Source organism: Gorilla gorilla, chromosome 2 (assembly GCF_029281585.2).
Source record: "Gorilla gorilla gorilla isolate KB3781 chromosome 2, NHGRI_mGorGor1-v2.1_pri, whole genome shotgun sequence".
Classification (NCBI taxonomy): Eukaryota; Metazoa; Chordata; class Mammalia; order Primates; family Hominidae; genus Gorilla; species Gorilla gorilla.
Window position 1 is genome coordinate 73,997,215 of NC_086017.1, and position 26,689 is coordinate 74,023,903.

A 26,689-nucleotide genomic window follows, 5' to 3' on the forward strand; every position below is an offset into this window, starting at 1 on the left:
AAAACACTGACACCCTTTTATGGATTTAATAGGAAAGGAGGAGAGAATGCCAATAAATGTGCTGGGCAGCCAAAGGGCGACCGTAAGAGAAGAAAACCGAGGGGCCATCTGAGGTGTACATGCTGCAGCAACAGAGAGATTTTTCTCTCTGCCAAGTACTGAGCAAAAATTCTAAGTGGCAGTTTCTGGAGAGGCTCTTAGCCTCCAAGGACAGAAACAGGAAAAACAGAAATATGGATGGGAAGGGGTATTGTTGCCATGGACTGGTATTCTGCACACATGGCCCCTCTCATCTGAGCAAGTGTGCACTTGCAGACTTGAATCCTCGGTTGGGCAATACTGAGTCAAGACATTGCACCACTTTCCCTGACACTGTCCTACCTCTCCCCTTCCACACACGTCTTGCCACTTGTCACAATTGATCTTCGCATTTCCTAACTCTTAGCAAAAAGAAGGTTTATCTGTTTGACTACTTTGATCTTGTGAGACATGAAAGCTCCTGGGTACTGAGTTGAAGCAACAGGCTGTGAGAGGGGTGAGGTTTTTAGGGGTTAGGGGATGGGGAATTTGCCATCACCTAAGCCCCCAGAAGGAAATGCAGCTGAACAGAGGTCTTCACAGCAGAGCTTAAGCCCAGGCCTGAGTATGTGGGACAAGAATGCCCAATAACAAAGCACTGTTGAGCACACGCTAGGTGTCTTGTCCACAAAGCCAGGGTTTTTATCAGCGCACAGAGCTCTCCAAATACTAGCTAATTTTTTATTTGAATACATCACTTCTTATGAACCAAGAAAACAAAGCCACTTTTTTTGGTCCTGATAAAACCTTTTAAGTGGGGCAAAATGGGCTCCAAAATGGATTATCTCTGTATCTCCTCACTCTAGGTAAGAAATTGGCAGCTTCTGAACAGACTTCTTGGGATTGCACAAGCCACTGGATGATCCGGCTGTGATCTCACAGACATTCAGCCACTGCCAACTTTTTTATTCCCCCCAAGGTTGGCTCCTTCCCAAGGTGCCAGAAAAGGCAAGTTGAATGAATAAGCCACAGCGCAGTATGATCTGGAACAGCGTTAAAGGGTTGAACAAATTGGGTATTTGCAGAGGGGAAATGATTTTCACCATCTCAGATCTGCCACTTATTGGGGGAGTTAATAGTTTATGGACTATTTGAGGTTCATTTGCTTTGCATTTGGCTGGAGTAGCTTTTGCTAATTTTTTTTTTTTAAAGACATACTTGCCAGAAGCCACTGGGTTTCCTTGACAATCCCTCCCCACCTAGAGACCACTTTGGTTCCTCCTCTGCAAATCCCCAACTTGTCCCAAGGAGGCTATGGAAGATATCTGTTTAGATTTTCCTTCTGAGCTTCCCCTACTGCCCTGAGCCTCGGATGTGGGACTGTATGGCACATAGTCCCCACTTGGAGGTGGGCCCTTGACCAAAGCAAGGCTGAAAAGATTCTTATTTGGAAAAACTGACCTGAAAACTGGAAGAGACACAGTTCCTCTCCTTTTGAGAATGCAAATACTAAGACTAGTATCACTAGTGAGTCATCTCGACCATTAGGTGAAGACAGCTTCTCCCAAATGATGTTAACAGAAGGCAAATTAAGCAGAGATACAGAGAAAAAAATCGGTTTTGTCTGAACCCTTGATCCACCCCTATCTGAAGCTAGTATACTTCTTGGCCTTTCTAGTGTTGTGAATCAAGAAATTCCCTTTTTCAGTTAAGTTAGGATGAGTTGGGTTTCTAACACTTGCAATCAAAGATATTTTAACTACACCCAAAACAAAGGTGACCGCATCACAGAAGGACCAAGCTGACTGCCAAATATTGCCTCACCTATATGTTGGGCACAGGTGTCACAATATTCTGCATACAAGGACTCGAAGCAGTGGCAACAGTAGGGTCTTCCCTCCTTCATGATGTAGCGCTGGCCGCCCAGCACTGTCTCACACTCGAAGCAGCAAAAGTGTTTCATGTGCCAGTGTCGCCCCTCAGCTTCTGTGCATTCATCTGCAAAGATGATCTGGAGATGGGGAAGCCAAATGGTCAGTGTGTAAAAGCCATCCAGAACATATTTTAAAGGAAGACAGCTATGGGGTCCTTGAACTAGAAGGGTAAGAAAGCAGATCCTACTCACAAATAATTAAACAAAAATCCATATGGATATGTTTATTCTGTATGTATATCAGTTCATATACATGGATTTACCTAAAGCATAATTAAACATGATTTCTGGCCTAGCCAGTAATTAACTTAACCACATTTAATAAGAGAAAGAATGTTCTACCCTGGAGAATATAAGGCAGGATCAAAAACTGACAGCTCACAGGCACATTGGACATACATATCTGCTTCATTTGGCCTGGCCATATTATTTTTTTAAATGGAAAATATCATATTAACACTTGTAATCCTGGTTTATCTTTTGAAAACACAACATTTGCAATGCTCAGTGCACATTCCTACATGGCAATAATAAACTAGAGCTAAGAAGAGAGGCTGCTGCTTTCTAATGAGTGGCAAGTTCTCCAGTTTGTCATATTCTTCACCCTTCCCTATTGCCTTAAAATAAGTCACCTTCATTTACAGCACCTGCCAGGCCCTCACAAGTGTTTGCATTTTCCCCCAATATAGAGTTTTTAAAATTTCAAAGCACAGATTTCAAAATTTACTATAAATCTACAGTAATCAAACCAGTATGGCACTGGCATAAGGCTGGGCATATAGATGAATAGGTATCCAGATTTAAACTCATACATACATGGTCAATTAATTGTTGAAAAGGAGGCCAAGACCATTCCGTCGGGAAAAGAATAGTTTTCTCAACAAAGAGAGTTGGGACAACAGGAGAGCCTCATGTAAAATAATGAATTCAAACTCCTACCTTACATCATACATAAAAATTAACTCAAGGCTGGGTGCGGTGGCTCACACCTGTAATCCCAGCACTTTGGGAGGCCGAGGTAGGTGGATCACAAAGTCAGGAGATTGAGACTATCCTGGCTAACACAGTGAAACCCTGTCTCTATTAAAAATACAAAAAAAAAAAAAATAGCCAGGTGTGGTGGCGGGCACCTGCAGTCCCAGCTACTCGGGAGGCTGAGGCAGGAGAATGGCGTGAACCTGGGAGGCAGAGCTTGCAGTGAGCTGAGATCGTGCCACTGCACTCCAGCCTGGGTGACAGGGTGACACTCCATCTCGAAGAAAAAAAAAATTAATTCAAATGGGGTTAAAGAGCTAGGGGCAAAAAAACAATAAAACTTTTAGAAGAAAACACAGGTGTAAATCTTTATGACCTTGAACTAGGCAATGGTTTCTTAGATATGATGCTAAAAGCATAAACAACAAAAAATAAAGTAGACTTCATCAAAATTAAAAACTTTATGCTTCAAAGGACATCATTGAGTAAGTGAAAATACAGCTATAGAATGGGAGAAAATATCTGCCAATCATCTATCTGATGAGGGACTAGTATACAGAATATATACAAATCACTCTTACAACTCAATAATGAGAAAAATAGGCCAAGTACAGTGGCTCACACCTGTAATCCCAGTGCTTTGAGAGGCTGAGGTGGGTGGATCACATGAGGCCAGAAGTTTGAGACGAGCCTCACCAACATGGTGAAACGCCATCTCTACTAAAAATACAAAAATTAGCTGGGCATGGTGGTGCATGCTTCTAATCCCAGCTACTCAGGAGGTTCGGTCAGGAGAATTGCTTGAACCTCGGAGGGAGAGGCTGCAGTGAGCCAAGATCATGCCACTGCACTCCAGCCTGGGTGACAGAGTGAGACTCTGTCTTAAAAAAAAAAAAAAAAAAAAAAAGGGAAAAATAACCCAATTGAAAAGGTAGTCAAAAAATTTAAATTAAAAAATTTTTTCAGACATTTCTCTGAAAAAGAAGATACACAAATATCTAATAAACACATGAAAAGATGCTCAACATTATTAGCTGTTGGGGAAATATGAATCAAAACCTCAATGTGGTACTACTTCATACCCATTACGATAGCTATAATGAAAAAAAAACCAGATAATAACAAGTATTAGTGAGAAAGTGGACAAACTGGAATCCTCATTCATTGATAGCAGGAATGTAAAATGTTATACTTGTTTTGGAAGACAATTTGGCATTCCCTCAAAAAGTTAAACTTAGAATTATCATATGACCCAGCAATTCCACTCCTGGGTATACACTCAAGAGAACTAAAAATATATGTACACACAAAAACTTGTACATAAATGTTCATAGCAGCGTTGTTCATAGCATAGAGTAGCCAAAAAGTGGAAACAACTTAAATGTCCATCAATTGATACATGGCTAGACAAAATGTGATACATACAAACAACTGAATATTATTCAGCCATGAAAAGGAATGAAGTACTTACATATACTACAATATGGATTAACATTGGAAACATGCTAAACGAAAGAAACCAGACTTGAAAGGTCACATATGATTTCATTTATATGAAATGTCCAGAACATGTAAATCCACAGAGACAGAAATAGACTAGAAGTTGCCAGGGGCTAGGGAAAGGGGGAAATGAGGAGTGACTGCTAATGGATAAAGAGTTTCTCTTTAGTTGATGAAAATGGTCTGGAATCAGCAGTGATGGTTGCACAGCTTTGTGAATATACTAAAATCCACAGAATTATTTACTTTAAAAGGGTCCTTAATGCTATGCAAATTATATCTCAATAAACAAATTTCAAAGTGTGTGCTTCAATCATATTCTAATTGCCATTAGACAACACAAAGTTGTATTCTGAGCACCAATTTTCAGATGTGGAAACTGAGGCATGAAGGTTAAAAGGTGTTCTAGAACCACAGAGTTGGACCTGAATTTAGTTTTCCAGCTATCTTTCTAGAAGGTCTCTCCAGAACATCACCATTAGTGTTAGAATTCAAATTAGTTAAGCCTGATCAGCTTCCTCCTAGAAAGTGAGTCCCTCGTAGGTAGTTTGTAAGAAAGAAATGCCCATGTAACAGTAGGCTGTCTGGCTGAAAAAGGGGAGTGTTACTTACCTCCCACACTGCTATTTACAGAGAAAGATAGATGCAAAAAACTCCTTTGCACAGGAGGAAACCTCTGTCTAGGACTTTTACCCAAATTATTCCCATAAAAGTGGTCAGATTTAGAACATTCTTTTTTCTGCTCCCAACTTATAAAGCTAAACCAGGTTTTCTATTCTGTCAGCTTACACAGTAGGGTGTGCTTCTAGTAGGGGAAGAAGGCCAGGCAGAGGTTTTGCGTTCTATCCTGCTTTCTTACATAGGGTACTTCTTAGAGCATGGGGCAGAGACATCCAAATGAAGTATACATCTGCCTCCTGAATTTTCACTCAGAACTTTGATAAACTGTAGAAAAATCAAATCATGCTACCCATTTTCTTCTCTTTTCTAATCATTTTGCAGCAGTGAATCTTGGAAAATGAAACAATTTTAAGATGTAAGTGGCACTCCATTACTGATTATTCCATGAGATTAGGGTTAATATCTAAAGATGCACAATGCAATTTTGTTTTGTTTTGTTTTTAGAGTTCTGAACTTACTTAGGGCCAGTTATATGTCACTTGGGGATCTTCATGGATATAGAAACTGCCTTCCCAACACGAAGCTATGAGACCTCCACGCTCAGTAAAGCAGGCCGCAACCCCAGACATTCTAGTAACCAGGGATGGGTGGGGCTTCTCTCCCAAAAGGGTTAATGCAAGAAAATGAAGTTGCCTATGGCTTTCTTCAGTGCAGAAAGCCAGAAGACCACGTGTTGGCTATGGTGCAATGAAGGGGTGATGGGCAGGTAAACCTGCTGGAGTTTGCTCTAACCTCATCGCAGGCAGCACAGCGCGGCTTCAGGCACTCAGCATGGTGCCTGCCACAGTATATCTTCCCATCTTGGTAAAAGTAGATCAGATCCACCAGGAGCTCATTGCAGACAGTGCATACGAAGCACGGTGGGTGCCAGCAAACGCCGTGGCCAGCGCGTGACGCAAACACAGCGATGTCTCCACCATTGATCTGGCCTCCGCACTGTGAGGCAAACAGAAACATCAGTAGTCACACTAGCCCCCATCTCCCAGTGCTGTGCATAAATGATAAAGGACAACCACCATTAGCTGGCTACTGAGTGCTTATGTTCAAAGCAGTCACTACGCTTCCTGCTTTACACAGGCAGCAGGGCAGGTTTTTCTTGTCCTCCCTGAACTCTCCTTTCCTAAGGCTTACAAATAATGTAGAGAGAAAGTCATTGGGAGAATGAGGAATCACAAAGGTGGTAAAGAAAGAAAAGCTCTTTTAGCACAATAACGTACAGGGGCTCTGCAGGCAGGAGGCAAACTGGCACAGAGGAAAGCCTCATTATCTTTTAGATACTTTAAACTCCATGCAGAGACACAGCCAGGTTTAACACCACGAGGAGTGGCTGGGGAGGGAGGTGGGTGGGAGGACGGGGCTTGGAGGAGGTGGGGCCTATACTCTTATATGGGAGGGAGGGTGGGTACATAATAGCACGCTCACCTTTAACTACCTTCTCTGTGTGCCTTTCAGGCATGCTTTTAGTCTGCTTCGTCTAACATCTTTCTACATAGTCTTGATTGACACGGCACCACTTCTAAGGCCAAACTACGGAAAGAGTTTCTTCCTATCCCTTCCCTACCTTCTCACTCATTTTCTCAAGTTCCCTCTTGATCCTGAAAGAAACAAGGCAGAATCACTGGCCACCTATGCTTACAGTTGGGGTTGGGACAAAAAGAATATGGTTTGAGGGACTCTGAGGGAAGAATAAAGTGTGGAAAGTAGGTCTAAGGAGATGCTTTTGCTGACCATGGTATGGGCCTTGAGGTTCACAGGTTGAGTATAGTTCTCGGGTCATACAAGAGCGGCTGAGCTCAGGGGACAATGTCTAAAGAGCAGAGAAGCTACCTCCAAATCTTTCCCATGCTATGCGTTGAAATGTATCTTAGAAAATGAAGTAAAGACCTCACAAACAGTCTGTGGGAGCTCATCCACGTATGTGACTGGACAAAAGAAAGGCATCATGTTATCCTTACCTTCCATGATAATGTTAGCAGAGCTAAAGCATGCAGACATAATCCTATATAACCCTCACACGAGTCATCATTCATCCATTCTATAGATGACAAAACCAAGGAAAGTAACACGGTCAAGGTCATCTGGAAGAAACATGAGTCAAACTTATGAAAGCTCTTTCTGCCTTCACACTCTTGGCACTATTCTACACAATTCTTGGCACCTGCCCACAAAATGCCCAACCTTCCTTCTCCCTTAGGCAAACTCAGCTTGCCTGGTTCCAGGAGACTGATCTGAGAGGAGCAAGGATTTCAGCTTGCCTGGATGGAGCACAGTGAATCTCAGATCACAACCACTGACCACCTGTACCTTAAGGGTGGGTCCCAGATATACTTCATAAGAATAAAGATCCCACTGCCAAATCTCTGGTCAATTAGCTCCCCCATCCCATATAACTGAACCTTCTCACTCTACCCCTTTCTGAAATCTCAAAAAAGGGCCTCAAATGACATCTGCTTCCCTTGGGCAGCATCCCACCTCCTCTTCTTTGATCCAGTTAACATATCTTCAGCTCTCAAGGGGTCTATGCAGAGCTTAAGGAGTTAGATAGGAATGTTCAAAAAGCTGTAGGACTTAGAGAAGTACCAAGACTGACGATCAGCACTGGAAAGCCTGTGGCAGCTGAGAGGTGGGGCAAGGTGTGTTCCCACCCTGCAGTCTCTAAAACTCTTCTTCACCACACCCTGAGCACTCAACAGGAGCAGAGGAGACAGGAAATCCAGAATCTTGAACGCAGTGAGGTCCCAGGGAGAATGCCTCTTCACTCCCCTGAACCCACTCTCACCTGTTCACAAATAGCTCCTGTCAACATGACTGGGAAGGGCTTCATGCACTTCAATAAGGAACTCTCAATTCTCAGGAGAAGATCATTAACCTCCCCTTTAAATGGCTCTCGTTCTGGGATGATCCTGGGAGGGAGGCTGACCCATGGCCCAAGCCAACTCCATTTTCTAAAGGTCTCTTTTTAAAACATAAATCCATCATGCCATTGCTCTGCTCAATTCTTCCAATGGCTCACCCAGAACTCTGACTTTATCTGAATTATCTCCCTTCACTCCCTCTGCCCCAGCCCATTGGCCAACTCACTGTTGAACATAATAGACACCCTCCTGTCTCAGGGCCTCTAAGCCGGTCATTCCTTCTGCCTTAGCATTCCCTCTGCCCTAAAATCTGCAAGACTCTCTCCCTCTTGCACATCTGTGCACATCTTTGCTCAGATCTTCTAAGTGGGGTCTTCCCCATCAACCTTCCTTAAAACTGCAGCCTCCCCACACTTCCAGTACATTCAAGTCTCCTTCCTTGCTGTATTTTTTTCTATTTTGTTGATTACATATATTGTCTGACTTCCTCCCCTACAATCCAACTCCTTAGAAGGGCAAGATGAAACTTTCCCGTCTTTTGTTCACTACTGCATCTCAGGCACATAGTAGGCACTCAGTAAAACAATTGTTGGATGAATGAATGGGTGAAAAGATGCCAGAACAATGCCTCTTCACTCCCCTGAATCCATGCTTACCTGTTCACAAATAGCTCCTGTCATGGTGACTGGGAAAGGCCTGACATTCCCGCGGCCCAAGTTTTCGCGTTTCCTCTGGCTGCTGAAAAGCTTCAGCTCCCTCTTCTCTTCCTCATCCAGGGAGTTGCAATATCGAACCTGAATAGACACAGACAATGGCATGGAAAAAGTCACCCTTGCTCCTTAAGATTTCTGAAGCCCATGACTCTGAGTTTTCTCATTAAATACACTCTCATTTGGTTTTATAGCCCTCGCCTGAACTTTAACCACAACAGCCTTGGAGAGATTTAAGGTGAGTCTCTACTAAGATTGCGGACAGCCAAAAGAGCTTACCAAAGGCTCTGAATTCTGGATCCCAAGCCTTGGGCAGGCTAAAGGTGCCTGCTCCTTATCCTGACTGCCTCACTCTGCTCACCATGTTAAGATCAAATCATCTGCGGTGGCTCAGCTGCCAGGAAAGAGCTGAGAAGTTCTCCTTCCAAACTGCAGGAACCTGATACTTTCATCTCCATGTGCCCATGCAAGTGATCCTTGACACCAAGAATGACTCTAAGTCAGTGAGCCAGAGCAGGTGTCCACGTGTTCACAGCTTCTGTTCTCCCGTCTCATTTTGGAAAAACAGGGAAACAAAGGTGTGAGCCTGAGGAGTTGGACCAGGCATCTGTGATGCTGCACAAAAGTCTCTGCATGTTTATCTTTGTAGAGAGAGGAACAAGCTGCCTGCTAGGCTTCAGTTGAGTTGACTTGCAAGAGACATTTTCCTTCTTGTTAAATATAGAAACTCAGAGAATTAAAGGAGGAACATTAAAGATAATTTGAATCCAGTATCTCCCCTTACTTATGCACACCTTGGGAATTGTGCTATATTCTTGCACTGTTATTTACTCAATGCTGTTTTTAATACTGACTCAGTTTTTTGGAAACTTGGATGCATTTATTTCAAAAGAAAGTATATTATAATTATAAATGGAAAACCAATATCACCTGTAAAAACAAAAACAAAAACAAACAAACAAACAAAAAAACCCAGAAGAAACCTAAATAGACTGGGAACAGAACCATGTTGTTAGATTCTAGCTGGTCACTTTGCTTGCAGGAAATCCTAAAACAGAGATCCCTGATGCTCCTACTTAAAAGTGGAGGCCAGTGTGAGTTAGAGAGATATGAGACACCTGCTAGCACTAAATTGAAATTTCCTCCTTGATTATTCAACTACTCTATCACAAGGAATACAATACAACTTAAAAGACAGTAACTCTCTCAGTATGTGGTTTCGTTTCATTTACTGCCATGTCCACATAACACTCAGAGTCATGTATATACCACGCTTTGGGAAACACGGTCCTAATCCCGTCTCCTGTTATACTTTGGAGTAATCTGGACATCAGAAAGGTTAAGTGAATTGCTTGGATGATTTGTTACACAGATGGTTAGAGGGAAACCTTTGAACTAGGACTGTCACATCCTAATTTGAAAACCAGGACAGCTGTGGATATCAAAATTGTCTTATCTATGCAAAAAAGAAAATGGTCAAATATTTACTTTAGAATCACAATCACCCTTTGTCTTCAAGAGAGCCATTTCAAATAGGCTAAATCTGCCCACTGGGTCACACACACACAATTCCTACCAATGGGACATTGTAATCTGAATGGTGTCTCTTTTCATAAAAGCACAGTTAACCATAAACACAACAAACCACTAAAATCAGAGAAGAGCCAATCCCTTCTCTCTGTCAAATAAAAAGAGTTAAAAAAAAAAAAAAAAAAAGTCTCCATGTAAACGTCCCAGAGAGAACTGCAGTGACCTGAACAGCCCAGAATATATGGTTACACCACTGACATTTTAGGGACATGCTTTCAAAGGAAGGCACACCCTTCCTGCTTGTAAAAACCCGCATTTTCACTTCCAAATTAGTTAACCAGGCATCAGGTTACAATGCTTGCTCTCAACTTTAAAGGAGAAAGCATTATTTATATTTGCTTTATGATGTCTGAAATAAGCAGCAGTAAAGAGGATCATAGCTCTCTTTCTAGGGAACTGCTTCAGTTTTAAAGTTTTTGTCCTGCTTACTCAAATTTATTTTTGAGGCTCTCAAATGATCCCCTTTCATTCTAATGTGGGAAAATAAGACTGAAAAGCACTCATTTCCCCTGGGACGGAGCTGCTGGGATCCAGCTCCTGGGTTGGAGAGTTGGTAGAAAGCTGGTGTCCAGCTCTCTAAGGGGGTTATTTCTCCTATCAATTAAAAATTACATTTTTGTTTTAAATGCAGTCAGAGTCAAGTAGACAGTTCAGTTCCATAGGATTACTATTTTTAAAAACCAGATACCTAAAAATGAATTTCTAGCATGTAAACTGATTTCCCTTCCAGCATAATGATCTTTTAAAACCATGTTTACAAATTTCTCTTTATGAGCAATCAGATTTCAAGGATAAGAGATGCCCGCTTACAGTGCCATGTTTCTGGGTTCAGAAAAAAGGACAGTCTGCTAGTCCACACTTTCAAGAGTACAAAGAACAACCTCGGCAAGTCAGACTTCACCATGACAAAAACACAGGCATTCGAAGCTACAAATCTGGACATGTAATTCTCCTGCAGTGTAGTGTGGAAAACTTGCACACTCATTTAATATGAAATGATGCTGAAAATTCAGGAGAGTCACAAAGCTTTTGTAGGACTTGAAGTGGTCCAGGGGATCTCAATCATCTCTCCAAAATACACAGGCAACCCACATGGCATATTCTTCAAGTAAGAAAACTTGGAATCATAGCTTTTGAATTTTAGTGCTCCCTGGCTACCCCCAAATAGCTAGTAGTGCCAGGCATAGAGGTCAATCCAGTTTATAACGAGATTCTGCTTTTTTAGTAATACTCTCTAGAAGTAAATTGTTGGCCAGTTTATTTTGGCTCTAATTAAGGAAGCTGAAACCTGAAATAAATTGCCAGAGTTCTTCTTCGGCTACCTCATTGGTGGCAGATTATGAAAAAGGTAACAATTCACAGAAGGCACTAAGAAAATTCTGCATAAGTCCCCTCTAGCCCCTTACCTCATTGTCATGTGGCGGCAGCTGGTGTAGTAGCTGCTTGATTCGCAGTTTCTCTCCAGGACTGTTGACATAAGGGACTTTCTCTTCTGGGAGACAGCTATAGTACTGGTGTACCTGAAGGACAGAAAGCATATAGATGACTTGCCCATTTCTCAAACCATGTGCCTATTCCCACTTACTGGGAAGATGATTCCCCCAGCAGGATGTAACTGACTTCTGCAGTCCTGACTCTTTATGAAAGTCAACAGCAGATGAGTTTCCTATGGTAAGCAGAGAAATTCATCCTTAAAGCAAGAGTCAGGCAAATCATCCACATCTGGGATTTTTCCCTCTCTCTATGAGGGAAAAATAAAGCCAGTAAATTTTCCTAGAAACAGAGAATTCAGCAGACATGCTGGTGAACCAGAGGGTAGGGCTTTCTCGGCAGACTCCCCTGAGAGCTGGCTTTACCATTTTCTCTGTTAGTCTCCAGCATGTGACGTGCCTCCCTAGCCAAAGGGATATGTCAGCACCTGCCTCGGCAATGGAGTTTAAGCCAGTCTTTGGCACTCGGCAAACCCCTAGGTACCTCAGCCTCCACCTACATTTAAAGCCCTCCAGGTTTCGAGACTTTTGTAAGGCAGGCAGCAGCTGACATCCATCAGAAATAGACTCACTAAATCTGGGATGCAGAGCATGTAATTAAAAATTGTCACTAACATGAGGATTTTTGCACATCCCACAACATTCCTGTTTACGACTGTTAGGACATATTCTTGTACTTTATGAGGCTCATTCAACCCTAACAACTGGGGAAAGCACCAAGCAGCTAATTTTGCCTGAGAAAAGAAAACAGACATTCCACCATTCAGCTACATGCAAAACTAGAGAAAGAAAAAACTGGCTAATACAGAAGGTATGTTATTATATAGGAGAGGCAAAAAAAAAAAAAAAAAAACCCACAAGCCCAGATGACATCATGGAAAATACTCTCAAGTATCTCTTATTTAACAACATGACCACCTCTTGCAAAACAAGACATTCACTCAACAAATGGAGAAGATGGAAGACTGAGGGCTCTGAAAGTCATCATATTTGGCCAGGCATAGTGGCTCACACCTGAAATCCCAGCACCTTGGGGGGCTGAGGCAGGCGGGAGAACCACCTGAGGGCGGCAGTTTGAGACCAGCCTGGCCAACACGGTGAAACCCCACCTCTACTAAAAGTACAAAAATTAGCCTGGCCTGGTGGTGCATGCCTGTAATCCCAGCTACTCAGGAGGCTAAGACAGGAGAATTGCTTGAACACACCACAGCCTGGGCAACAGAGCGAGACTCTTTCTCAAAAAAAATAAACAAAAATGAAAAAAATAAAATTTGTTACATTCTACAAACTTGGTCTAAACTTGGTCTAATTCCTTTGCATTTAGGGAGCCGTGGGTATGAACACATGTTTTGGGAATGCTGGGGTGAAGAGGTGCGAAAGCTCTGTCTACTTTGATCTCCAGAAACTAAGTCATAAATGTTAGAAGAGGAGGTGAAAAGGCTTTGTAATGACAAGGCCTTAAAAAATGTGAAAGCTATCTTTATTTTCATAACTAATGATGGTAACCATTAACCATCATGTGCCTATCATCCTTTTAATCAAATCCCAGAGGCAACTATAAAAAGAATTCTTGTCCTAGACTAGCTAGATTTCCAAAGGCAGGGTCTGTATAAGCCCCTCCCTATAGGCAGCTGGCAGAGAGCTATGCCCAGGGGCAGGAATGAATGATGCCGGGTTCTGAAGACAGCCCACTGTTGACCAGTACTCTGAGAAGAAGTAAAAGCCCAGCTCACTAGTTAGTTTGGGATTAGAAGCTGGCAATTTGCCTATTAGAGACTTGCACAGCATTCCATCCTCAGAAAAGTCCCTGTGCCATATGCCTCATCAGACAAAGGCCAGGTATAAAAAAGCACGCCCAGTCTCATGTCTTGGGGAATGGGCTTCTGACTCCCAAGTCAGAAGATTGCTTGTAGAAAGGCCTTGTTCCATCATTACTTTGTCATTCTCCCAACTTCCATTGTCGTTATGGAACATTAGGGACAATTGCTAATATGAGATGAATTACTATGGATGCTTGAAAATGCAGAGTCTAGTTGCGGTTCCATCGACCCTCCTCTTAATCACCTCTAATTACTCACATACCCCCTGTCCATTGCCTAGAGCACAGTCATGCCTGAGAGCCCTTCTAAACTGGTACTTTGAACCAAGCCCTTTCTGATACTGTCTAAGGCTGGCCCAAGTTGGAATCTTCCCTGCACCGTCTAGGGCATGGCCGGTAGATCTGGATCCCGAGTCAAGGCTCTGTTGTTTCCCATCTCCGGGTTCCTGAGCAAGTTATGTGGCTGTTCAAAATACTCATCATAAGACTGTGATGATTAAATGAGAGTGTAGGCACAAGCATGTGGCTCTTAATAAAAATAAATAACACGAATACATGACAATAATTATACTATCAAGCCTGGCCTACTGTAAATGGAACAATCCAGATGCTTCCTGGACTAGGTCTTGCTCTGCCACCCAGGCTGGAGTACAGTGGCGCGATCATGGCTCACTGTAGCCTTGACCTCCTGGGCTTAAGCACTCTTCCCACCTCAGAGTAGCAGGAACTACCAGCGCATGCCACCATGCCTGGCTAATTTTTAAAATATTTTGGAGAGACAGGGTCTTGCTATGTTGACCAAGTTGGTCTTGAACTCCTGGGCTCAAGCTATTCTCCTGCCTTGGCCTTCCAAAGTGCTGGGATTACTGGTGTGAGCCACCCCATCAGGCCCACTTTTGAATGGGCAGCAACACTGCTGGCTTGTAGAGTGAGACCAAACCCTGAAGCCACTTATATTAGTCAAAGCAAGAAAAACAGGTTGCAAGGAATACAATGGTATTAAAGCTAGTTTGACTTCAGGGGAAAAATGGCAAACTGTTATAAAGGGGTGTGTGTGTGTGTGTGTGTTTTGTTTTGTTTTTGTTTTTAGAAACTTAGCCATGTATATAAAAGGGTCTCATGAGGAAACAGAATATGCCACTGGAAGGTGATTGTACCAAGTTTCTGTTCTCTCTGAGCCCACTGTCCTCTTACCTCTGCTCTCTTCTCTTCCTGCAGATCTGCTTCTCACCTTCTCAAAGGTTAAGGTTTCCCACAGCACTTGAGTTTGCACAGCATCATTTCAAGAGTCTGTCCTAGAGTGACTCGCTTTTCTCAATTCCAAATTCCCCAGAGAAGGACCCTGATTACCCTGTCTTGGGCAGCGTCCACACCCAGAAATGAGATTAAAGACATTCAATACTTTGAAAACTGGAGAATAAATGAATCCCAACATGACATGACTGAGTGAAGGTGCAGCCAGCAGTGATGGAGGACTCTGGAGAAACTCAGGAGTAAATAAGTCCCTCGGTGTGCTGAGATCCATCCTAAAGACTGAATTCTGAAGTCAACAGAGGCAGTGACTACTTTTTGGGAACACAACTCTACCTTTCCTGGACATCTTTTGTCAACTTTTATAATTCAAGCCTACTGATAACCACTCAAAATTATTCCAGTAATTCCTCAAATATAGAATATGCTAGAGTATCTTCTCACAAGGTAACTAATAATTTGATGGATGACTTAAGAACTTACCTAGGTAGCAAGATGCCCCATTTCTAAAATAAATAAGTTAATATTAATTAACAACCTACCAAATCACTCCCATATCACATGGTAGGTGATGTGGCTTGCTCTGAGGAAGGAGAATGATGTAGTCCTTTCAGGACTTCCAATCCTCTTCAAAGTCCATTGAAGTCCAGGAGAAAAACGCATCCCTCTAACGTTAGCTTTGTGTCGCCTCCTGGTGTTTAGATGCTGGACTTTCCAAATTTTTCATTGAGCAAAGGGCATTAATGGATGGGAGGGAGGGAGAAACAGCTCTCCTGAATTCTTTGGCTGGATACAGGAATGCTGCCTGCATTTTCCTCTGGCATTCTCCACAATGAAACTACTGTATGGCCCAAAACAAACATCAAGTGAACCAAGGGTAATGGGAAAATACTGAGTATACTTTCTGGCACTACAAAAATTAAATTTGGCACAATCCCTGAAAATCCTGCAGATTGTTCATTTTAGTCCAAACATGTTTCACTTGTTCATTTTTTGGAGTAAATAAGCAAATCCAATAGAATTTTGTCAATGATGATCATTACCAAGCTATTACCCATTATGCTGATAACTGTATTTTTCATTCTGTGTGTATTGAACATATTTATTCAAAAGCACGTCTGTTGAATGTGCTAAAGACTTTGCTCCATTTAGACATTCCCAGATAAAGGTGCCCTGTGATTCCACCCCAGGTGAAATCATACTAGGTAACTTTCCCCTAAACAAAAGCATTTTGAACACAATAAACTGGCTTATGAAAATGAAATCACCGAAGGCCTTTAAGGTGTAACTCTGCAACAGGAAAGGTTTGGCAGCAACTTCAGTGTGTGTCAGACAGATCGCAAGCGCTTTAGTCAGCGCGCATATAAAGTCTACAAAGCAAAGCCTCGCCCAGCTGGAAAGATGAGGCTTGTTGGAAGGAACTGCACGTTTGATAGCATTTCTGCCTGGGCAGGAAGATGGAGGCTGCAGAAGCAATGACTCTGCATTTGGGAGAAAAGTGTACGAAAAGTAAGCTGATTTTTTTTTATAAAGAAGTGTGCAAAGCACTTTATTTAGAGCACTGGTTCTCAAACTATAGCTTGCATCAGAATCACCTGGAAGGCCTGTTAAAACACAGATTTCTAATTTAGTAGGCCTGGGATGGGGACATTTGCATTTCTGACTCCTCTTCAGGTCCTGCTGTTAGTCCAGGGAACACACTTTGTGAGTTTTAAAGCTTTCTACTGTTTTCCCACAACAACCAACATTATGCAGTTGCCAGGCAAATGGTAGGATTCCCACTTTCTTCAAGAGATCTAGGAAGCCCAGAAAAGGGAAGAGAACTTGTTGGACCTCACCCAATTTTTCAGGTGTCTCCTTCCACACCTAGATATATGATTCAGCAGGGGATTCCACCAGCTCTGGCAAGAACAAGAAATCCTAAGGGCAAAGTGCTCACATTTTTGGGTGGCAACATTTTCCTTATCAAAAGCATCCTTATTTTCTTAGAGCAGGAACCCACAAAGGAGAAGTTAGACTTTCTTGGCCGATTTCAGAATCAATTGTTCTTCACCATCTAGATGGGGAGGGGGCCCAATATTTTGGCTTCCCTGGGCCACACTGGAAGAAGAAGAATTGTCTTGAGCCACACACAAAATACACTAACACTAATGATAGCTGATGAGCTTTAAAAAATTGCAAAAAAAAAAATCTCATAATGTTTTAAGAAAGTTTATGCATTTCTTTTGGGCCGCATTCAAAGCCATCCTGGGCTGCATGCAGCCTGTGGACCACGGGTTGGACAAGCCTGATCTGAATGAAGGAAGCGGTCATCGAACTATTGACTTACTGAGTGACCGTAAGGTTTGAAGCGTTTTTATACACAGTATTTCATAAACCTTCTGCACACTCTGGAGGTGGGTATTTCACACTCATCAGATTGAATATCACATAGTTACAAAGTGAGAGAGCCACCTTTGAGCTTGACTTCCCCACCCTCTCCTTCTGTTCTCCTTTATCAAGAAAAAAAGAGACTGAAGAGACTGGCAGATGGATGGGAAAGAAGGAAGAAAAAACCAAATCATACCCAGATACAGTAGATTCCCAATAGGTCTGCATGGCTGACCACAGAAACGATGAACACATTTTCCTTTGGTATTCTCCAGAACACAACCAACACACAGCTCCCAAATAAAGCCAAAATGAACAGACAGTAAGTGAAAAATCTCCAAATTACACAGTCTTTTCACAACACCACGGCATGATGGTAAGAGAGTTGTGGCAGAGTTTTCCCAGCCATATCCATTTTTTTTTCTTCCTTAACAATACCCTCATTTGACTGAGAGCATCAATATACTCAGCTAAGAATAATATTTCTGCAGCTCCTTAGTAGCTACATGTGGCCTTACACATTCTGGCCAATGACACGGAAGGGTGTGACTTCTGGGAAGCTCTTTTAAAGGAGGCTAGACAGTTGTTAGCCAAGACCTTTTTTTGCCCATTCCCCCTTCTTCCTGCTTCCTGTCTGGAATGTAAACACAATGGCTAGAGCTCCAGCAGCCATCTTGTGTCATGAAGTAACCTTACAAATGGGAATGGAAGCTGTAACCTGAGGATAGTAGGAAAGAAAGTTATGAGCCTGGACTTCAAAAAATTTTTAAAATTTTTATACCATGGAGCCACCAGACTAACCCTAGATTGCCTTTCTCTGAACTTCTGAGTGAGAGAAATAAGCTATTTCTTTATTTACAGACTCTGTTGCTAGGAAGTGAATGCAATTCCTAAATGATACAGCAGTGGTTTTCAAACAGTAGCATACTTTAGAATCATCTGAGGCCTTTATTAAAGATGATTGCCATTTTCATCCCTCTGGGTCTGAAAAGGAGGCCAGAACTATGCACTCTTAACACCTCAGACCACGCAGGAGAAACACTAGTTTAAGGAAAAGGCAAACACAACCACAAGGTAAAGGCCAACCCTCCTGAAGTGTAATCTCAGACATGAGCTGATACATTTGGAAGGTTTTATAAAATCCAACTTAACCCAGGGACTAATTCGAACACTGATCCTTTATTTCACGTTCCCCCTCACCTGCAGTTTGAGAAGCTTGGAACCTTGTTTAATCTACCTCAATTCGGGGAGGTAATATCTAAAACGCACCTGAGCATCTCAAAAGGCAGGTTGTACAGAGAAGGGAAAGATGCTGCCTGAATTTGCTGCACGTGGTGGTCTTTAAAAAAGTACACAGTGGTTCCCAAATGGGGACCTGGAGGACCATCAGGTAGCATCACAGCTGTGAGTAAATAGGGATGGGCTGCCCATGAGGGCCCCTGTGTTCATTTTGCCCCTATTTGCCAGAATTTCATTACCCAAGCAATAGGAGAAAAGTGCCGTTAAGTGGCATTTAAGAGGTGAAATTGTACCAAGTTTGGCTCCTTCCCTTTTCTCCTGGAGACCCACATTATAATTTTAATTGGTTTACTCAGGAAGCAATTTAGGAAACAACAGTCTAATGCCTAATGCCTAAACAATGTCTCCATCATGTTGAACTCCCCTAGGATTAGGATCAAAATCAGAAATAAAAGCTCATTTGCAGTATTTTCAAAGAAGAATCTTTCAAAGACTCCTTTCTTTTGTTCACACTTGATGTCTAATTCAACAGTGATTCTTGTTGGATGTCGGTTCAAAACATATCCAGAATCCAGTCATTTTCCACCACCCCTGCAGGACCAGTCTAGCTATGACTAAGTGCTCGCCTGAACTATTGTTGTGGCTGCTTCTGGACCCGGCTTTCACCTTTGTGCCTCTGCAGTCGAGTCTCTATTCAGCAGCAATAACAACTCCATTGGAATATAAACCAGGGTGTGTCGCTGCTCTGCTCAAAACCCTGGATGGTCTGGGTGCAGTAGCTCATACCTGCAATCCCAGCACTTTGCGAGGCTAAGGCAGGATGATTGCTTGAGCCCAGGAGTTCGAGACTGGCCTGGGAAACAAAGGTAGACCATGCCTCTAGAAACATTAAAAAAAAAACAAAAAAAAACAGCCTGGCTGTGGTGGTGCACACCTGTGGTCTCAGCTACTCTGGAGGCTGAGCTGGGAGGATCACTTGAGTCTGGGAGGTTGAGGCTGTAGTGAGTGGCGAATGCGCCACTGCCCTCCAGCCTGGGTGACAGAGTGAGATTCTATCTCAAAAAAACAAAACAAAACAATACAAAACAAAAAAACTCAAAACCCCCCAAAACAACAACCCTGGATTATCTCCCATGCCTCTATAATGCAAAGCCAAAGTCTTCATTATAGCACCATGACCCCCCCCCCCTTACAACCTGGCTGACTCTGTCTCTTACCATATTCCTTTTGTTCAGGTATTTTGCTCACAATGACCTCCTTGCTGTTCCTTTCATCTCATGGCCTTTACACCAGCCATTCCCTCGGCCTGAAAGGTTATTCCCCCCAGATATTTACATGGTGTCATCCTCCTTTCTTCCAGTCTTTGCTCAATGGCCACCTTGGCTGCCTTCCTTGACTATCCTAATAAATTAGCACCTCTATCCCTTATCTTCCAACCCAGTACTTCTCAAATGGGGGCAATAATACCCCCCAAGAGATATTTGACAATGTCTACAGACATTTTTTGTTATTGCAACTTGGGGAGGGAGCCGCTTTGGCATATATAGTGGATAGAGGCCAGGGAAGCTGCCAAACTTCCTACAGTACATGGGTCAGCCCCAACAGCAAAAGATCCCCATCAAAATGCCAACAGTGCTGAAACTGATAAACTCTTCATCTGCTTTTTGTCAAAGAACTTATCAGTTGTTGACAAATGATCTATTTGTTTGTTGACTTTCTCCTCCCTCTAGAATGTAAGTACTTAGGACTGTGTTTGCTGTATACCCCCAGAAGAGGGTCTGGCATGTACTAGATACTCAATAAGTGTTTGTTGAATGGATGCATGCTGTATTCAAACCTTACCTTTCTAGCTGTCTGGGTTATTAGAGGATCTAGACAGACACATACAGCAAGAGAATAAACAAGTGAGATTTCAAGAGGAAACAGAGAAAACTCATTAAGCTTCTCTTTCATTCCATCAAAGCATTTGCTTTTTCACCAAAGATTAGTGCTGTGGGGTGGGTGGAGATGCTAAGTAAAGGATGCATGGAATAACTGTCAATATACTGTTTATTTCAGAGGAAGTGACAAAAGCGACACCCATTTGTATTTGAAGCCAGAGAATTTCTTTCAAGTTGAGTTAACTTCGTTTGAACAAACTAAGGAAAATAATTATGTTATGCCCTAAGCCGGTACCATAATTCAGAATCACATGAGTTGCTTTGCTCCTATGCCTGTTAGTTCTCACATGCCCACTCTTTCCAACCCTGTTTATTATTTTATTTAGAATATTAAACTTCAATGTTTTGTTAGAAAATACATTCCATTTAGTCTGGAGCATTATCTGACATTTATTTTATCTTGTGTTAAAGAAAAGGTTGCAGAAATGGAAGAACTTGGGGTTTGAACATTTTCTACTTAAGCTACACTTAAATAGACTCCCTCATCCCAATTTTATCAAAACACCCTTTGCAGATTGTCTACGCATTTGCGTATATGCCCTATTAAAAATTCCCCAACAGTTGCTAACTTCATTTGACAACAGTTTCAATACTGCCTTTAGATAAAATACACACATACATAAGTATGAAAAAAGCAGGATGGCAGTTTCTTATAGGGGTAACCTGTTTGGACTCTGCAGTCAGATTATTTGGGTTCCAATAATGGATGTAACACTTACCATCTGCATGTAGTTGGGCAAGTTATTTTATCTCTTGTAGAAAGTTAATATCTCCATCTGTAAATTGGGGACAATAATATCTACCTTGAAGCATTAATAAGAGGCTCAAATGATATCGTGTAACTAACAAAGAGAGAGGCACAGGCTGAAGGCTCTATATTTCTTGGCTTTGAAGCAGTCTAATGCATAATTCATCAATGTCTATGTCATAAACAGAATTGTGTATCCCCTGTGATTCACATATCAAATCCCTAACCCCTATGTGTGACTATATTTATAGATAGGGCCTTTAAGGAGGTAATTAAGATTAAATGAGGTCATAAGGCTGAGGCCCTATTCAATAAGACTGGCGTCCTTGTAAGAAGAGGAAGAGATAACCAGGAGCATGCACAGAGAAAAGGCCATCTGCAAGCCAGGAAGAAAAGCCTCACCAGAAATCAACCCTGCTGACAACTTGATCTTGAGCTTTTGGACTCCAGAACTGTGAGAAAATAAATTTCTGTTGTTTAAGCCACCCAGTCTGTGCTATTCTGTTATCTGTGATACGCAAGTGTAAGGAACTGTTGAGTGCTTGTGGGGAAAGAATACACACATGAATGGGAAACCACCCCTAGGTGGAAAGAGGTTATATTTGGCAGAGGGTATAAGACAAGTAGACAAATGACTACAATACAAAGTTAAAATAATGCAAAAGCCATAAGAGGTAGACAGAAACACTACAAAGATTCAATAAAAAATAAGTTAGGTACTGATTTGTAGCATTTGCCAATTTCCATAGGGTATGTGATCCCACTATGAATCCCACATTCAAGCTACCAATGTGATGTCATCGGATGTGGAATTGGGAAGAGCTATACATAGCATACCATCACACAGTACTCCCACTATACAGATATAATAGGCAAAACAGTCTCAAGAACATAGATAACAGTGAAATAGGATAAATTAATTAGGAAGTGATGAATTTCAAGTATTTGTCATCTTTAAAAAATATAATTTATTTAATTATAAGTTTATATAATTAAATTTTCATAATGGCTGTATTTAACATTGGATTTACAAAATTCCTGAAAACTGACCAATTGGCTCTTGCAAGGCAGTATGAGGCCAGCTCTAGCATTCTGTCAGAAGCCTAAATGGGCAGTATCCTTGGCAAATTCTCTTTTAAAAAGTAAAAAGAGCAGTAGAAGAGCTGTAAATGAGATTAAACAGCTAAAGAGCACTTCGAAGAGTATGATGACAACTTATCTGTTGCCCAACTCTGTCTTCAACAGTCCCAGCAAATCACACATTAAGCCAAGTTGTCTATCTCAGTTGACACATACTTCAGAATAGTCACAGCTCTTCTGTCTCCCAGCCTTTTCCGAATCTCCAGAATTTTGCCCTTTCTCTAAACTACCCTTTTCTTTTCTCCCTCCTGTTTCCTTTCTAAACTCCCAGGAATAATAAGAACTGATGAACACTCACAATTATTTATGTATCGGCAGGTATTTTGTTTTCTCAAAGTAAAGAGGATGTGAGTTAAACATAGTGTAGTTCCCCATGAAGAAGAAAAACAACAACAAAACCCCCGCCCAAACCTTAATAAAACTCCTTTTTTATGCTAGTATGCTGTTATCAAACTGTGTTCTAGCAGGTCAGTGATTCTTACTTAATAGAGAAAAAAAAAAGATTCTCCACTTTGGGAATAGCTACTCCGGTATCAACTGAGTTAATATTTACCTACAGTATAGGAGAAAGAAACTGCATTTGATGTTGAATGTTTGAGTCCTAACCATGACAAATTCTAAGCGTGCAATATTTGGCCAAGTTAACTACCTTCTCTGGGCTTCAGTGTCCTTATCTCTAGGACTAGAATAATTGTATTCATCTCATAGAGTTATTGTGAGGATTTAAAGTGATGAAAAGGTGGCTCCTGCATGCACTGAAGATGGTGGCCACTGTGGGAAGGTTGTCCCTGGCTTCAGTTGACCGACATGTGCGCACCATCCTGTGTCTGCAGTCCTTAGGACTGTGGCTTCTGGGGAAAACATGTTTGACAAACATATTGTGGTCTGATTCTGGTCGAGCAGAATTCGCCTTTGGCACAAGTTTCCTCATACCATGCACTTGCTGTCACTCTATTTTAAAGGTACAGCCTTTGTCAATGGAGAGTTCAAAGATCTAAGCCTTGATGATAATGAGGGGAAATGTTTGGTGCTTTTCTTCTATCCTTTGGATTTCACCTTTGTGTGTCGACAACAATTTCTTGCTTTTAGTGATAAAGAATGAATTTTACAATGTGAACTGTGAAGTTGTTGCAGTCTTAGTGGATTCCCACTTTAGCCATCTTGCTTGGATAAATATACCAAGAAAGAATGGTGGTTTGGGCCACATGAACATCACACTTTTCTCAGATTTAATTAAACACATTTCCTGAGACTATGGTGTGCTGTTAGAAGGTCCTGGTTTGCACTAAGAGGAGTCTTCATAATTGACCCCATGAATTTATCAAGCATTTGAGTGTCAGTGACCTCCCAGTGGGCTAAAACGTGGAAGACACCCTCTGCTTGGTAAAGGCATTCCAGTTTGTAAAAAAACCCATGGAGAAGTCTGCCCAGCAAACTGGACACTAGAGTCTCCTACAATCAAGTCAAATCAAACTGTTTCCAAAGAATACTTTGAGAAGGTAAATCAGCGGATCACCCCATGTGTATCTGCACCTTCTCATCACAGAGAGGAACCCCAGCTGGAACCTGCTTTTAGCATTTCAAAGATGATTATTTTTGTAGAAGGCAAGGAACCTATTATGGTTGTATTCACGAACACTACTCTAAATGTTTTGTTTTTGTAATACTGGCTAAGGTTTTTTTAAACATGGTTAGTTGCTAGTGTAAGGAGTCTTTAGTGGAAATATCTTGATGGCTAGCTAGTTAGTTTCTACAGAACACCAGTTCACCTATTTCTTAGATCGTGTCTTCAATGGAAACACTCTTCTTTCTTGGCCTTATTTGAATATTTGTCTACACCAAAGTAGTACAACAACCATTGCAAGCTTCTGATCAAGGGTCCCGAAATTTTCTTCTTGAATTTCTTCATATGAAACTGAATTTTTTTAAGTTAACAAAGATCACAGCTTTAAGTTCCCTTAGATTTATAGTTTAGTCATTTTGTTCATTACATCTACATACATTTCTAGATATTGACTGGTATAATTGATTATACAGGATATTTGTTGAATCCAGGTATTGCAATTTGAAATTATTACAATTATTTTCTTTGCTGGTGTTCAATATAAAATGTAATAAAAATAAACATATTTTAAAATAAAGTGACAAAAGAATGAAAATACACTGTGAACTATAAGGCTGTACATAATTGTCAGATTAGTTTTATTATTATTAAAAATAACAACAAAACTAGAAATTATAATTGCTTTGGGCTGCTAGTAATCATGACCTGAGAATAGTGGCCTAGGACTGGTTTGGCATTTTATAAAAACCATGAAGCATCTAGGCTCTTCCTGTCTTTCTGTACCCATCATCCATGTGTTAGTGACATCTATGCTCAAAATTGCAAAATGGCTACTGGAGTCTCAACCATCACATTCACGTTCGAGGTAAGAAGGTGGGTAAGGGTAAGAGGCAGATGGATCAACAACATTTAAAGAGTTTTACTAGAAGTACTAACCTCCTATTTATAATTCCTTGAACAGGACTAGCTGCAAGGGAAGCTAGGAAACAGGGTCCTTAGTAGGGCATACTGCTGCCCAGAATACAATCAGCTTCCATTAGTAGGAAAAGAGGAGATGCTAAAACTGGGTGACACCTAGCAATCTGTCTCAAAAGAATATCTGAATTTTGAGTTATCTGTTTCTTATGTGGAGTCCTTAGGAGTGTCCTACATGGTATCTTTTCTGTGCATTTTAAATCATTGTTTTTGATTCTGCACTTCACATATAACATAATTAGTCCATTACCCTCCTCTATTACTATTAGTTTCACAGGGTTATGCAAAGCCAGTTTAAATAAAGTTTAGAAAGCAAAGACAGAAGGAAATTCTAGGACCAATTCAAGTTTTCAAGTGTCCAAAGTGATTCATAATGACACATGCTATAATCCAAAGAAAGAATTCTTTTTGCAAGAGACTGGAGCTTACTGATCACAGGACATTGTTGGAAACACATTTTAGAAAACAGGTAACCTTTGTTTCAAGTCAGTTCATTTAAGGCAGTTTCATTTCTGCACATTAAATACATGATTGAGAAGTGACCAGAAAATATGAAAATGAAGGAACTCACTTATACATTACAAAGGATATATTTCTGACTACCACGGCTACTTTCAGCCTGAGTAACTTGCCTTGCCCACTAAGTTTCAAATGAATCATAAAAACAATTGTGAGAATTCAGTCTTTCCTGTTCCAAAACGCCAAAAGATCAGTGAAGGTAATATCTTGGCCTGCGGTTTATAGTTTGCATATAGCCATAAAACCCTAAAGGGCCTATATTATGCCACTTTAGAGAAACAGACAGGAAAGAAGGTTTGGTTTGGATGAGCTAGAGTATGACACAATATCTCAAACACCACCAAAATATCACTAGTTTGGTACTGCAGTGTTTTTTAATTAAAATTTTTTACTGTGGTATACACATTACAAGATTTGCCATTTTAACCTTTTTTTTTTTTTTTTGAGACAGAGTTTCACTCTTGTTGCCCAGGCTGGAATGCAATGGCATGATCTCGGCTCACTGCAACCTCCGTCTCCCGGGTTCAAGTGATTCTCCTGCCTCAGCATCCCGAGTAGCTGGGATTACAGGCACTCACCACCACACCGGCTAGTTTTTTGTATTTTTAATAGAGACAGGGTCTCACCATGTTGGCCAGGCTGGTCTCGAACTCCTGACCTCAGGTGATCCACTTGCCTCAGCCTCCCAAAGTGTTGGGATTATAGACGTGAGCCACCATGCCTGGCCTCATTTTAACCATTTTTAAGTGTACAATTCAGTGGCACTGGGTACATTCACAATATCATGCAATCATCACCACTATCTCGTCACAAAACTTTTTCATCATGTTAAACAGAAACTCTACACCAAATAAATAATAATTCCCCATTTCTCCTCCCCTCAGCCCCTGGTAACCTCTAATTTACTGTCTGTCTCTATGAATCTGCCTAGTCTAGATACTTCATATAAGTGGAATCATGCAATATTCGTCCTTTGTGTCTGCTTACTTCACCTAGTATGTTTCCAAGGCTAATTTCTGTTGTAGCATGTGTCAGAACTTTGCTTGTGGCTATTATTTCATTGCATGTATATACCACATTTTGTTTATCCATTTTTATCTGTTGACGGAATTTGGGTTGTTTTTACCTTTTCACTACTGTGAATAATGCTTCAGTGAATGTTGGCGTACAATTATGTTTGAATCTCTGCTTTCAATTATGTTGCATATATACCTAGGAGTGGAATTACTGGATGATATGGTAATTCTGTTTAGCTTTTAGAGAAACTGCCAAACAGTGCTCCAAAGTGGCTGCACCATTTTACATTCTCACCAGCAATGCACAGAAATTCCAGTTTCTCCACATCCTTACCAACATTTATTTTCCAGTTTTT

The 26,689-nt window shown here is 41.3% G+C and overlaps 1 protein-coding gene across 2 annotated transcripts in view; it reads right to left on the reverse strand.

Moving 5' to 3' along the window:
• Nucleotides 1–26,689, reverse strand: part of PRICKLE2 (prickle planar cell polarity protein 2) — a 174,236-nt gene that overhangs the window by 57,396 nt on the left and 90,151 nt on the right. For both annotated transcript variants that reach the window (XM_063703891.1, XM_004035850.5), the window contains exons 3-6: nt 11,669–11,782; nt 8,619–8,756; nt 5,840–6,043; nt 1,843–2,029 (exon numbers count right to left, since the gene is read on the reverse strand). In XM_063703891.1, coding sequence (XP_063559961.1) covers nt 1,843–2,029; nt 5,840–6,043; nt 8,619–8,756; nt 11,669–11,782 — 643 coding nt within the window. The remainder of the gene's footprint in view (nt 1–1,842; nt 2,030–5,839; nt 6,044–8,618; nt 8,757–11,668; nt 11,783–26,689) is intronic.